At 50.7% G+C, this 14,551-nt stretch overlaps 1 protein-coding gene across 1 annotated transcript; it reads right to left on the reverse strand.

The window, feature by feature from the left end:
* Window positions 1–927: 927 nt before the first annotated feature.
* On the reverse strand, window positions 928–1,991 carry LOC149913285 (olfactory receptor 14J1-like). Its single transcript, XM_090130222.1, has one exon. The coding sequence runs from the start codon at window positions 1,921–1,923 to the stop codon at window positions 937–939; it is 987 nt and encodes a 328-aa protein (XP_089986348.1). The 5' UTR covers window positions 1,924–1,991; the 3' UTR covers window positions 928–936.
* Window positions 1,992–14,551: the final 12,560 nt, after the last annotated feature.

Here is a 14,551-nt window from a genome sequence, read left to right on the forward strand (position 1 = left end):
CGCTGAATCATAGAAGCATAGAATGGCTTTGGTTGGAAAGATCAGAAGGATGATGTAGTTCCAACCCTCCTGCTGTGTGCAGGGTTGCCAACCACAAGACCAGGCTGCCCGGCCTTGAATGCCTCCAGAGATGAGGCATCCACAAATTCTCTGGACAGACTGATCCTGTGCCCCACCACCCCTGAGGGAAGGATCTCTTCATAGCATCCAACACAAACTTCCCCTCTTGCAGTTTAAATCCATCTGCCCTCATCGTATCACCGTCTTCCAGCACAAGAAGTCCCTCTCCTGCCTGCAAGCTCCTTTCCAATATTGCAGATCACTGTGAGCTCTCTCCGGAGCATTCCTTCTCCAAGCTAAACAATTCGAGCTTCCACAATCCTTAAACAGCCCTCTGCTTATATTTGTGGTGCACCTCTGTGCCCACGCCAACAGCTCCGTGTCTGCCTTGTGCAGGGACTCCAGGCCTGGACACAGTGCTCCAGATGGAGCCTGGCAAAGGCAGAGTGGAGGGGTGCAATCACCTCCCTCTCATTGCTGGACACCCCTGTGTTGGAGCAGCCCTGGATACCGATGGCCATCCAGGCTACGAGAGCGCAGTGCTGGCTCATGGCCAGCTCTTCATCCATCAGGACCCCCAGCTGAATCCACTTTCCGCAGTGGAGAACCTCTGAGCAACAGAAGATATCTTCTCGCTGTGTCAAACACAGGTTTCACTCACTGCCCTTTTCTTTGCTGCTACTTCATCTCAGACACGAGGAGGCATACGCCGAAATCTCAAGTTCCATAGAATCAAGGAGGGAAAAGACAAATGGAAAGCACTGGAGGGGAACAGAAGCAGCACAAGTGGTTGGAAAATTTTAAACATGTTTTAAAGAAAAGAACGTACTAATGGCAAACAAGAAAGCCCAAACTTAGAATGGGACACATTAGAAGTCACCTGGGCAGAGAGATGGAATCGTTACGATAACTGGAAAACATCCGCAACAACAGTTTCCGAATGGCGTCCTTCAGTGCCTGGTTCCTCACGCTGTAGATGAGGGGGTTCACTGCTGGAGGCACCACCGAGTACAGAATTGCCACCGCCACATCCAGGGCTGGGGAGGAGATGGACTGGGGCTTCAGGTAGGTGAAGAAGCCAGTGCTGATAAAGAGGGTGACCACGGCCAGGTGAGGGAGGCAGGTGGAAAAGGCTTTGTGCCGTCCCTGCACAGAGGGCATCCTCAGCACAGCCCTGAGGATCTGCACGTAGGAAAGCAGAATGAAAACGAAACAGCCAAAGAACAGAAATACGCTGAATGTCATAAGACTGAGATTCCTGAGGTAGGGGTACGAACAGGAGAGCTTGAGAATGTGGGGAATTTCACAGAAGAACTGGTCCACAGCGTTGCCTCGGCAGAGAGGCAGTGAAAACGTGTTGGCAGTGTGCAGCAGAGAATTGAGAAGCCCAGTGCCCCAGGCAGCTGCTGCCATGCTGGCACAAGCTCTGCCGTCCAGGAGGGTCCCGTAGTGCAGGGGCTTGCAGATGGCAACGTAGCGGTCATAGGACATGACGGTGAGAAGGTAAAATTCAGCTGACAGCAAGAACGAGAACAGAAAGACCTGGGCAGCACATGCAGCGTAGGAGATGTGCCTGGTGTCCCAGAGGGCATTGGCCATGGCTTTGGGGACAGTGGTGGAGATGCAGCCCAGGTCGAGGAGGGCGAGGTTGAGGAGGAAGAAGTACATGGGGGTGTGCAGGCGGGGGTCGCAGGCTACGGCTGTGCTGATGAGGCCGTTGCCCAGGAGGGCAGCCAGGTAGATGCCCAGCAAGAGCCAGAAGTGCAGGAGCTGCAGCTGCCGCGTGTCTGCCAGCGCCAGCAGGAGGAACTCGCTGATGGAGCTGCTGTTGGGCATCTGTGGCTCCTGGACATGGGTAATCATCAGAGGAGAAACAAAAGGCAAGTTAGGTGGGACTTCTCTTGGCAACAACCTGGACCATTCCTTGGTGACCTTCCTCCTGCCGTATAATCCAGTACGTTTTCTTTCTCTGAAGGAAACGATCGTTCAGATCCGTGATTTGAGATTATTTTCATGAGTTTGAATACGTGAGGAAGAGGAGAGGCCTCTGCCCGTGGGCTCTTGAGAAAGCAATCCTCACCCACCCAGGTGGGTACATTGCTAAGAGGCAGGAGTGCTTGGTTTTCCTTTTGGAATGTGACATCTCTCTTTGCATCTCCCCACTTCATCTCCCTGGGCTTCCAGGTAAGGCTTTCAGGGAAGGATTTGCATCCTGCAGGGCAGCTCACGGCTTGGAAAGACATCTGTCTTAGGGAGAGAGCCAAGTGCCCTAACGATGGCATCTCCTTAAAAGAATGTCAGCTCTTTCCCAGCCTCACAGCCTTTGCTGTCCACAGCCCCGAGCAGCTGCTCTCAGCCCCCGTGTGCTGCAGAAGGAGCTGAGCTCACGCCTGGAGAGATGCAGCCCTGCTCTGCTCTGGCTGCAGAGGAGGGGGTTCGTGCTTGGGCACCACTGCCATGAAGGCAGAGGTATTTCTGGGTGGGAGAGGATGCAGGGGGCTTGCTCAGAAGAAGGAGCCAGCTTGGAGGGGAATCCTATGTGGTTGTCTCTTGAGTCGTCCCCCTGGACAACATTTCTGATTTTCCTTTCCTCTCACTCCCTGATCACAGCCCAGCTGCCTGGAGATCATCTTCCCTGCCTGCTGTTTCCCTGTCTCGTGTCTTTTCCTTTTCCTTGCTGCACGCACACTCACCGCCCCAAGGTCAGTGCACCCATCTTTGCCTGCCAGGAAACTGCCTGTTTGCAGGGCAGTACTGTGTGCACGCCTGTCTTTGCAGGTATAAACAGACATTTCAGAAAGCCTGAATGGGATCAACAGAGCTGATGCTCATTCTGTCCACCGAGTGAGGAGAGGCTGATGGAACATGAGGATGCTGCTCACAAACCTGCTCACCTCCTGAGCTACAGTACAGCAGTCTCAGTGATGTGTCAACATAGGCAGCTCCTCTCCCATTTCTCCAGTCCCCATCCTAAGGGTAGGAAAATGAAGACGGGGCAGGAATTCCCATGTTGGGTTCTCCTTCTTGAAAAGTCCCCTCTGCTGGGTCCTGAGCGTGCAGTGCAGCTGTGAGCCCCCAGCCCCACGCAGCACCCTTAGCAGCAGAAGGCCCCTGTGCTGCTGGGGGGCTCCTTCCCCCCACACATCTCCCTGCAGCTACCTGGCTCTGCTGGACAGCCCTTTACATCCCATAGGGATGGGATTCAGCTGAATCAGTTGGAGCATCTTGTCCTGAGGTTGTAGCCCTGGGTCCTGGAGGGCAGTCAGCTCCCTCCCGTGCCTCCCACACCCCCAGCCAGACCAGCACTGACCACACATGTGGCCACAAGCATCCCTCCTCTTCCACAGGCCTCTTTCTCCTCCGTCTGCATTAATTCCCATCTTTGCCTGGTGCAGTCTCTATCCGCTTATCAGCTCTCACTGACTGCATTTCCCTCTTGGATCCCCACAATGCTGTCCCCATGCAGGCTGTACCTCCCTCTCCCTGTTGGAGCTGCCATCTGTGTCACAGGGGTTGTGCCGCACTCAGTGACATCTCTGTGTCTGCTGTAATAAAAGTGCCTTAAATATGACAACTCCTTTTTTGGACAGGGCTCCTTGAAAGCTTTGTCTGCAACACTGAGACCTCCCTAATGAGCAGCTGAAGTCTTGAAGACTTGAGGGAAATGGCTCGTTAGGTCTTTGTGCACTGTAATGAGCCCCACAGCGTGTGTGGTGTCGGTGGACTTCTGGCACTGAGAGAAGCCTGCTGTAACCAAATGATGGAGGTGCAGTCAAAACGCTGTCCAGAAATGTTGGAGAGTATTGAAGTAGTAATTGGTCCCTGTGGGGCCATAACCAACAAAGCCTCCCCACAGCTGTGTTAGAGCAGATTGGAGGCTGTGATTCCAGGCAGGCAAAGGCCCTGTGCAGGTGCTTTCAGGTTGAGAAAGCCCTTGGCTTGTCTGATGCACAGAAGGGTAGGGCCATCGCTGCAGGCTTTGGGAAGGGTGGTCCGTCCCTCACTGATGGCCCAAGGCTCTCTGACAGTCAGTGGGATGTGAATCACAGAAGCATTTAATCTCCAGGTTGGAAGCGACCTGCAAGACCATCCAGGCCAACCATCCTCCCATTGCCATTGCTATGCAAGCCTCTAAGCCACATCTCAGCTCCTCGGCCAGGCGCCTCTTGAGCACCGCGGGGACGGCAACTCCCCCCCTCCCTGGGCAGCCATTCCACTGTCTGACCTCCCTCTGAGAGAACAAGAGGCCAAACTCCTCATCTCAACCTCCCTTCTGGACGTTTGAGAGCGCAGTAAGGTCTCCTCTGAGCCCCGTCTTCTCTACGTCCCCATCCTAAACAATCCCAGCTCCCTCAGCCGCTCCTCACAGCACTTGTGCTCCAGACCCCTCACCAGTTCTGTTGCCCTTCTCTGGACACGCTGCAGGGCCTCAAAGTCTTTCCTGTAGTGAGGGCCCAGAACTGAACACAGCACTCGAGCTGCGGCCTCACCTGAGCTGAGTACAGGGGACGATCACCTCCTGCTCCTGCTGGCCACGCTATTTCCAATGCAGGCCAGGATGTCATTGGCCCTCTTGGCCACCTGGGCGCACTGCTGGCTCACGTTCAGCCGAGCATCAACCAGCACCCCCAGCTCCTTTTCCTCTTCACAGTCACCCAGCCATCAGCCCCAAGCCTATAGCTGTAGTGAACCTCATCCCATTCCCCTGAGCCCAGCGATCCAGCTTCTCCAGATCCCTCTGAAGGGCCTCCCTACCCTCAGGCAGATCCACACCACCTCCCAACTTGCTGTCATCCGCAGACTTACCGAGGGCACACTCAATGCCTTCATCAAGGCCATCAGTAAAGATACTGAACAAGATGGTGCCCAGGACCGACCCCTTGGGCACCACTTGTGACGGGCCGCCAGCTGGACCTAGCTCCATGAACACTGCCCACTGGACATGGGCAGCCAGTTCCTTACCCAAAGCAGGGCATACCTGTCCAAGAAGAGTACGCCTGTCCCATGTGTGCGTGGAGTGTTCTGTGAGGGACAACGGTATGACACCTACTGGCCTCCCTACAGGTCTGCAAGGAGGCAAGGAGCCCCAGTGGATGAGGACAACGTGTGCCCTCCTGAGCCTCAGCTGCAGTCACAACTGCCACAGCCAAGAGGACAAAGACCTTGGTTTTCTGCCAGGTCCCTCCAGCCTTGCCAGTGCTGTTGGCCATCTCCACCATGGGCTGTTCTGTGCAGTCCTACACTTGCCTCCTTTTCCCTGCAGGCTGCAGACACTCACCTCGACTCCTGCACTGCCACTCACCCTGGCACGGCCTTACTTTGGTGGTTCTGCAATCTCACTAGCTGTTCCTTGTGACACAGCAGCACAGATCACAGCGTCCTGCTGGGTGTCTCTGGCACCACAGCAAAACTATTATAGGTGAGGGCTGACCTGTCAGCTTGCGCTGAAACAATCAATTCTAAGTCCTTTTCCAGCCATGTTCCTCTTGTAGTCCTTCAGGACATTTCTACAATATGGTAATCCTTTACGTGTTGATACTCTCACAATTGTATTTGTCTAAGCTGTATGCATTATAGGAAAATCACAGAAGGCTTGAATTACTTACAGCTTTCAGAGGAAAGGAGGAAAAGGAAAGAGAAATGAAAATGAGTAGCAAGATCACCCTGCTTATTATCCTTTCTCTCCTTCATTAGCTTCAGCTCAATGTGAGCTTCAGCCTTCCCCATTGCTTCTCTGCAGGCTCTGACAACACTCCTATACTTTTCCCAAGAGGACAGGTCCTTTTTTCCACTTTTCCCACACCTTCTCCTTCCCTTTCATCTTATCCATGAGCTCCTTGCTCATCCACGCAGGCCTCCTGCTTCCATTCCCCCATTTCCTACTCTTAGGGATGCACTGATCCTGAGCTTGGAAGAAGTGCTGTTTAAATGTTGCCCAGCTCTCATGGGCTCCCTGACCTTCAAGCACTCGAGACCATGAGATACCTCCAAGTAGATCCCAGAAATTGTTGAAGTTGGCTCTCTGACAGTCCAGGGCAGCAATCCCACTTTTTGCCTTACTTCTTCCACCCAAGGTCTTGAACTCCACCATCTCACCATTGCTGCATCTCAAGCTGCCCCCAAACTTCTCATCCCTAACAAGCCCATCCCTGCTGGAAAGAACAAGGTCCAAAATCACCCCACCCCTTGTTGGCTCCTCCAACACCTGCGTGACCAAATTGTCCTCAGCGCATGGCAGGAACCACCTGGACTGTGTGTGCCCAGCCATGTTGCTCACCCTGCAGATATCTGGGTGATTCAGGTCCCCCATGAGAACCAGTGCATGGGATGGCAAGGCTCCTTGCAGCTGCGTGCAGAAGGCGACTTCACTGACCTCATCCCCCTGATCTGGTGACTGCAGTACAGCCCACAACAGTGTCATCCATACCAGCCCTGCTCTTAATTCCCACCCACAAGCACTCCACACGCTCTTCACCCTCCCACCGGTGCACCTCAATCCATTCTAGTGGCTCTCCCACAGAAAGTGCAGCTCCTCCACCTCGCTTCCCCAGCCTGTCCTTCCCGAAAAGGACACAGCCCTGCATTTTGAGCTGCCCCACCACATCTCCGTGACTGCAGTGAGATCACGGCCCTGCGACTGCACACAGATCTCCAGCCCATCCTGTTCATTTCCCACGCTGTGCGCACTGGTCTACAGGCACTTTAGGGAAGCCATATGTGCAGTTACCCCTAGAGGGACACAGGAAGATTTTGGATGGGGTATTGGCAACACGACCTTCTCTGAGGAGTCCCCGTATGATCCTATGGGACAGCTCAGAGCTTTTTTCCTGCTATCTCCAACGGTGACAACTGTTGTGGTTTCGTGATTGTTTGTTGTCAGTATTCCACATCAGAACATCGTGTGGACCAGTGGGAGTTAATGAGTTATGTTCTGGTTCTGTTTACTGCCTTCTGTGGACTTTTTGAGTATCCTGATGGGAAGGGAAGGGGGGGCATCCCTGGAGGACCTGGCAGGAGGAGGAGATGGGGTGGAGCTCCATACAGGACTTGGAACGTCTGTCTGTCTGCCTCTGGCCTGGCTCAGCCGTCTCAGCTCCCCCTGTCATGGACTTATACCCAAGGACAACCCCGTGACAACTACTGGTGGAGAATGCGGGCAACTGTGGTTTTTTACTTCATCTTAAGAGCAGTATATAGAGAACTAAGGACCCTTATGTTACTTGGAACACACTGGCTCCTTTTTAAGCTCCTCATATTGTTTTTTGGAGTTGCACATGTGTTCCTGCAACTGCAAGGTGTTGGGATCCCCAGCAACAGGATACAACCACCCAGCCATGAGCTGGGATGATTTACTTTTCAACTGCATCCAATGAATTCCTGTCCAGTGGCATCCCTCATGTGTCTCCTCTTTCCTTTTAGGTTCCCCCAAAAAGCATTCTCGCTATTCTGTGTTTTCATCTTACATCACCGTAATCTCAGAACTGCTGTGTTGATTCGCATTGGGTAGAAAAAAAAAAATAAAGAGCAAAGCAGGTTTTCCTCTTTGAGTCATTTTAACTGCTGCCCTCCTCACATGTTTTATCACACATCATGTTTAGTTGCATTCAGAATTAAAAAAACTCAGTTTTTTTCCTCTTCAATGCGTAGCAAGTCAAGAAGCAGGGCAGAAGTCCAGCTCCTCTGAGCAGAGATGTTCTTCTAGAGTTTGTGCGGAAAGGAATGTGAATGGATACACAGAGTGAGGTAAGCCTACGGGGCAGGAACTGACTATCAACCTGCGTGGGATTTGCTGCTCCAGTTGTAGGCATGTAAATGTATGGGCTGTGGGGTTTATCCAAGGGTCTTGGGAATCTCAACATGTTGACTGGAAGCTGGCAAACATCTCAGTTTCCAAGCTGAGCAAGAAAGATGACCTTGCTAATTACAGGCCAGCTGGTCTCACTGTGGCACCTGGCAAAATTATGGAGGAGATCATCCTGGGAATGACTGAGAAATACTGCAAAGCCAACACGCTCATTGGTAACAGCCAACACGGGTTCACGAGAGGAAAGTCTTGTGGATAAATTTAATTTGCTTTGATGACAGATTTACTCCTCTAGTGTTCACCAAGGGAAGCCCAACAAAGCTTCTGCAAAGGATTCTCACAGTATTCTTGTCGACAGAATGTTTGGCACACAGGTGACCTAGAGCATAATGCTCACAGTCCCACAGGAAATGGAGTTACATCAGGCTGGTGGCCCATTGCTTATGAGATTCCTGACGACACCATTTTGATGCCAATTCCTTCCACTGTTTTGATCAATGACAGTAGTAGAACTGAGGAAGTGTGGGCTTGGTGAGTGGAGAGTGAGGTGCATTGAGATCTGGCTGACTAGCAGAGCTCAAAGAATTGTCTTCAGTGGGGCAGCAGACAATCCTCGCCCTGTATGCTGCCCCAGTTGACCTCCCCTTTGGATCTTCACAAGCACTACCAAGATTGCATTACGAAGATTCCCTCTCAGCCTTCCCTACAGCATGCTGAACAAGCCCAGGTCTTTCTGCCTTCCCTCATACGGGATATTCTCTGGGTCTCGATCATTTTTATTGTCCTCCACTGCACTCCTCCCAGCAGTTCCCTGTCTGCATGTATAATCAATGAATATACAGATGCAATAATTAGGAAATAAGAGAGAGCTTGGCTGAGCAGGCTATTACACTGAACAAAGAATAGATAGAATGCTTACCCTTGTCCTGGGCTCGCTGTAAAACTCCAAAGGAGGAATCACCTGAAAGAGATCCTTCCCCACTGGTAGTCAGCTCTTAAATGGGTCTTGGAGAGGTGCAGCCAGGCTCCAGCCCTTCCAGCAGCAAAGCTGAGTTGCCTTCACCCGTGCTCCCATGGCTGACTCATTGCTTGCCTCAGGTGACTAATCAGAGGCTCAGGCCGTGACTCAGCAGTTCCCATACACTCCACCCCTTCACGGCGTGAACCAATGATCAGGTTGACTAACAGGTAAGCTTTTCCTAATACAGAGATGTGATATACGGCAACACTTAAACAGTTTCCATTGTGATGCACGTTGGCACAACTCCAGGCAAGTGATAACCAGTGAATGTTCATATTCTTTTCTGGGCCAGCGCTCAAAGATGTTACTGGAGGCATATGGTCTTGAGGTGCAGGTCTGTCCTACGTTCCATCAGTCCCATGTAGGCCATCACCGGGTGCCGCAAGTGATCTGACAGCGACACTGGAACGCTTTGATGGCATTTCGTTCCTTGCGGTGATCCTGAAGGCTCAAAGACTCACGGGGAGTAATGCAGATGTTTCAGGGGTACCAGGAGGGGAAGGTCTGCTCTCCAGGGCAAGATACAGGCCGTCTTTCTATCCTGGGTCAACACTTGGGCTTGTACTGGGGCATGTCCCACACCACTGGGCTGATGACCAGAAACATGGTAGACACATACAGTCCTGTGTTGGACTGTATTCCATGTGTCCAACCACATGTCTTCACCCCAGATTGGTTGGGTGTGGACAGTCCGTTCCTGGGTGGCCCACTGTGCAATCCAAAGAGTGAGCCCCTGGTACACAGCCCAACTGTCTGTACGGATATTCAGGATACCATCACCGGGTTCCTTGGGTATAACCATCCACACGGCTCGCAGTTCTGCCCATTGGCTGTTCTGACCATCCCCCTCGTCAAACCAGACTGTCTCGGTGGAGGGATGGTGTGCTATCGCTCTCCACTTGCTCGGGTTGCCCTTGCTGGACCCATCTGTGTACCAGGCATCTTCAGGGATAGGATATTCTCCCTCCTGAACGGTGCTCTTCTCTGGTGGAGCGACCAGTGTTTCTTTTGGTGCATCACTGATACGTCACTGGGCCGAGGATCTTCTGAAGCTCTTCTTTCAAGGGTGATGAAGACAGACTGCTCCTTTGGCTGAGGGAGGCGACCCATGGTGCCACTGTTTGTGCTTGGGCCACCCCTGTCTTAGGAAGGTGGGTCAGACCTTTCACCCACCCCTGAATCGGCAGAGTGGTCTTCACTATAACTTCAGCCGTCTGGGTTATTGGCTCTACTGCCTGTAATGCTGAATAGGCAGCCAATAACTGTTTTTCAATCATACTGCATCTTTCTTCTGCTCCATGCCAGACCTGAGACCAGAAACCAATGGGGGTCCAAACAGAACTCTGGCGTTGCCACAGGCCCCAACCAAAGCCATCTTGAGTAACGTGAACATCCAACTCAGCTGGGAGGGTAGGTTCGAATATACCCAATGCCTGGGCTGGTTTAACTGCCAGTTTTGCCTGTTGGAAAGCATCCTGTTCTGTTTTCCCCCAGTCCCACAGCTGCCCCTTTTTTGTGAGTCTGTACAGCGGCCTTAGCAGCTGCGCTGGGTGAGGTATAAAGGAACGTCAGTAACCCAACGTACCTGGAAACTCTTGCAGCTGCTATGATGTTGTAGGGACTGGGAACACCTGAACCTTATCTATGACAGCACTGGGCAGTACTTGGTTCTTTCCTGACCAAACCACCCCCAGGAATTTTACAGACAGGCCCGGACCTTGCACCTTCTGCGGATTTATAGCCCATCCTCCCTTTGCACATAGGCAGTTAATGAATCTGCCGCCTGCCCTACTGCCTCCAGTGAGTCGGATGTCAGCAGGAGATCATCGATATAACGATACAGGTTAACATCATCAGGTGTTTTCCAATCAGCCAGGTCATATGACACTAGATTGTGACAATATGTTGCTGAATGCACGCACCCCTGTGGCAGGACCTGAAAGGTCCACTGCCTGCCTCCCCATGTAAACGCAAACTGATCTTGGGATTCCTCAGCAATCGGGATACTGAAGAACACATTTCCCAAATCTAGGACACAATGATAGGTTTTTATCTCCCTACTCAATGTGTCCATTAGGGAGGCAATGTTGGTTATGGCCGCATGAACAGGCAGCATGACCTTATTTAATTCTCTGTAATCCACTGTCATTCTCCACGTGCCATCCGACTTCCGCACTGGCCATATGGGGGAATTATATGGGCTGTGTGCAGGTCTGATAATGCCCACTTTTTCTAATTCCTGCACCGTTCCCCATATTTCATGCTGCCCACCCGGAGTCTGTACTGCCTTACATCAGTAATCTGGCACAGTTTTGGCAGGCAAATAGGCCCATGTTTCGCATGGCCTCTTAATATTGCCTGCACCGCCTGGACACTGATACATCTCTGTCCAAGTCTGAACTCTCCCACGGTTGTCTGGAGAGCCAGACCCCATAGAATATCTATGCCCAGGATGTATTCCCAGACTGGGGCAATAGAAACTCCATTCGAAATCCAATTTAGAATTTTTATCTTCCCAATCAATTAAGTCTGTTGATTCAGAAGTCTGGTCATTGTCTATTGAAATGTTATGAACTTGACCTACTGGAAGATGCAGAATAGGTTTCTTCCCTGTTAATATGCCAAGTTCTTGCTCTAACTATTCAATGCGGTCTTTCAAAAGTTGGTTTTCATTCTCTAAAGTACTATTCTTCATTTCAGCATGACATAAAACATTTAATAGTGGCTGTGTCACTGTGGAGACAGCTAGTTGTCTTTCTTTCATGATCAGTATCTCTTTATTAAGACCCTGAAAGTAATCTGCTACGTGATAAGGGAGATATTTCCCATAACAAGTGGGAGGCCCCATTTTTTATGGATCACCTCTAGATCAGAATAGGGAGATTCCACAAATCCTGGGATCTGCCCTGAAATCATTTTATCTAGGAGGGTAGCATTCTCCCCTCTGACCCATTTATAGAAATTCCATAGAAAGGACATGATGTAAATTATAGCATTTAAAGCCTGTCTGACTGATCAAATGTACATTCACTGAAAATACAGATGCTATAATAATGAAATATAAGAGAGTTTGGCTAAGCAGATTATAACACCAAAGAAAGAACAGATAGAATGCTTACCCTTGTCCTGGGCTCGCTGTAAAACTCCAAAGGAGGAATCACCTGAAAGAGATCCTTCCCCACTGGTAGTCAGCTCTTAAATGGGTCATTGCTCACCTCAGGTGATCAATCACAGGCTCAGGCTGTGATTCAGCATTTCCCATACACTGCACAGCATCCACTGCTCTCCCCCATCCACCCAGCCTGTGACAACATCATAGAAGGCCACCAGGTTGGCCAAGCATGATTTCCCCTTGTTAAATACGTTCTGACTGTTCCTGATGACCTTCTTTTCTTCCAATTGCTTGGAGATGGCATCCAGCTCAAGTTGCTCCATCACCCTTCCAGGGACAGATTTGTCCTTCTTGCCTGTTTTGAAGACTGGTGTGACATTGGCTTTCCTCCCGTCTTCAAGCACCTCTGCCATTCTCCAAGACACTTCAAAGATGACAGAAAGAGTGGTTTGACAATCGCTTCTGCCAGCTCCCCAAGCTGCACTTGAGTGAATCCTGTTGATGCCCGTTGATTTGTGTGCATTGATTTTCCATAGGCAATCTGACCAGCTCCTCCTCAACCAAGGGGAAGTCTTCCTTTCTCCAGTCACTCTCTTATCTCCAGGGTCTGCGATTTCTGAGGAGCAATCTTATCAGCAAAGACAGAAGCAAGGAAGGTGCTCAGTAACTCTGCCTTCTCCATGCTCTCCATTACCAGGGCACCCACCTCATTCAGCAGCAGACCCACATTCTTCCTAGCTTTCCTTTTGCTATTAAGATACTTGAAAAGCCTTTCCATTTTCCCCTGATCTCCTTTGACAGATTTAATTGCAAGCTTTCCTCATTGCATCCCTGCAGGCCCTGACAGCGTTCCATTATTCTCCCCAAGTGCCCATGCCTCTTTTTCACATTTCACAGACTTTCTTCCTGCCTTTGAGATTATCCATGAGCTCCTTGCTCATCCATGCCGGTCTCTGTTCAGCTTTGTCTGACTTTTAACTCGGAGGGAAGCACTGATCTCGAGCGTAGAGGAAGTGATGCTTCAGTGTTAACCATCTGCCTTGGTCCCCCTAATCTTCCAATGCTCAGAGCTGAGGAATACCTCCAAGTGGGTCCTTGAAGTGTTGGAGTCAGGCTTCCTGTTAATGGCCTGTTTTCCTACTTCTTGGCGTGGTTCTTCCACTCAGCATCCTCAACTCCAGTGCCTCACAGTTCAGACTATGAATGAAAACGTCAAATAGGATCAGACCCATTATTGCCTCCAGCAAAACCTTGTGCCACTGACCACCACTCTGACTGGCCCAGCCATTCAGCCAGCTTGTCATCCTCCTCATTCTCTACCTGTGCAGCCCCTACATCAGTCGCTTTCTCCAGTCAGGACACAAAAACCCTCTGCTTCTCTTTCATCTTCCAACTTACTACATTCAAAACAGACCCTGGGAAGGGCTTCCTTTAAAGGTTCTTGCCCCATGAGCTCTGGTGCTCAAGGGACATTTGGATAAAGCCCTACATGACGTGCTTTCACCTCTGCTTAGTCCTGAAATGCTCAGGCAGTTGGACTAAATGATCTCTGAAGGTCACTTACAAATGATTTTTTTTTTTTTTAATGGTTGTATGAATCCGTGTTGAGATAAAACATAAAAGTCATTATCTTGCTGCTACATCTCCACGGCTTATGGAAAATAAATCATGAGAATTTATGGAAAGTCCTCAAAACTCAGAAGAGTTATTTATCACACATTTATTACACAGAGATTTTTTCCTACGCGTGTTTTGGCCTTTTCATGACACCTTGAATCAGGGGTTGATTCAGTTGTGCTTCATCCAGCAGCAGGGCCAAGCACTGGCCCAGTACTCCCCTTGTCTCACAAACTCTTCCCTCTTCCACTGCAGCAATGAGCCAACACTGCAGGAGAATTAGGCTTCCTCCACAGTCATGAATGCTTCTGGAAGGGCACTGAAGGGTGGGAGGAAAAAGAGAGGAGAAGAACAAGGTCAGCCAGCTGATGGGGCATGGCTGAGCACAACCACTGCCTGCAGTGAATATCCCACATCCCACATGCAGAGCCATGCACACCAGATGGAAACTTGTCATTTTCCCCTGGTTGCACAGGAGGGTCCTTCCTTCCTTCCTTCGTTCCTCTTCCTCCTTATTCACATCTAGATGCATATTTCTCTCAATTTCTGGGCTCACATGTGGTTGGAGTGACTTCCCAAGGCCTTCAGACATCACTTCTCACAGATATCCCCAATCCTCTCGCCCAGACTTATGTGCTTCCAGCTGCTGCTTCCCGGACCAGTCGCACTTCAGAAGCCTTCCTGGATCTTCCAGTGCTTGTTAGGATCTTCCTGAATTCTCCACAGCTCATGGTGAGACGTCTTCTGTATGACAGGGCCTTGATGAGCAGCTCTTATGAAACGTTTGTTTGTAAGGCATGTTGTGTTGTACTCATGCTGAGAATTCCATCCGTCTTGGAACTGACTTGGAAGGGCAGCAGCCTGATTTAGCCCACTTGATTACCAGCGGCCAACCAGAGGATCAGGGATAGGGTTCAGTGTTAGAGTTAGGTTTAAG

The sequence above is a fragment of the Phasianus colchicus genome, chromosome 39 (genome assembly GCF_987193195.1).
Source record: "Phasianus colchicus chromosome 39, bPhaCol1.hap1.1, whole genome shotgun sequence".
Taxonomy (NCBI): Eukaryota; Metazoa; Chordata; class Aves; order Galliformes; family Phasianidae; genus Phasianus; species Phasianus colchicus.

Excerpts from the sequence above, each read along its gene's own strand:
- LOC149913285 (XM_090130222.1), bottom strand. The coding sequence starts at position 1,923 with ATGATTACCCATGTCCAGGAGCCACAGATGCCCAACAGCAGCTCCATC.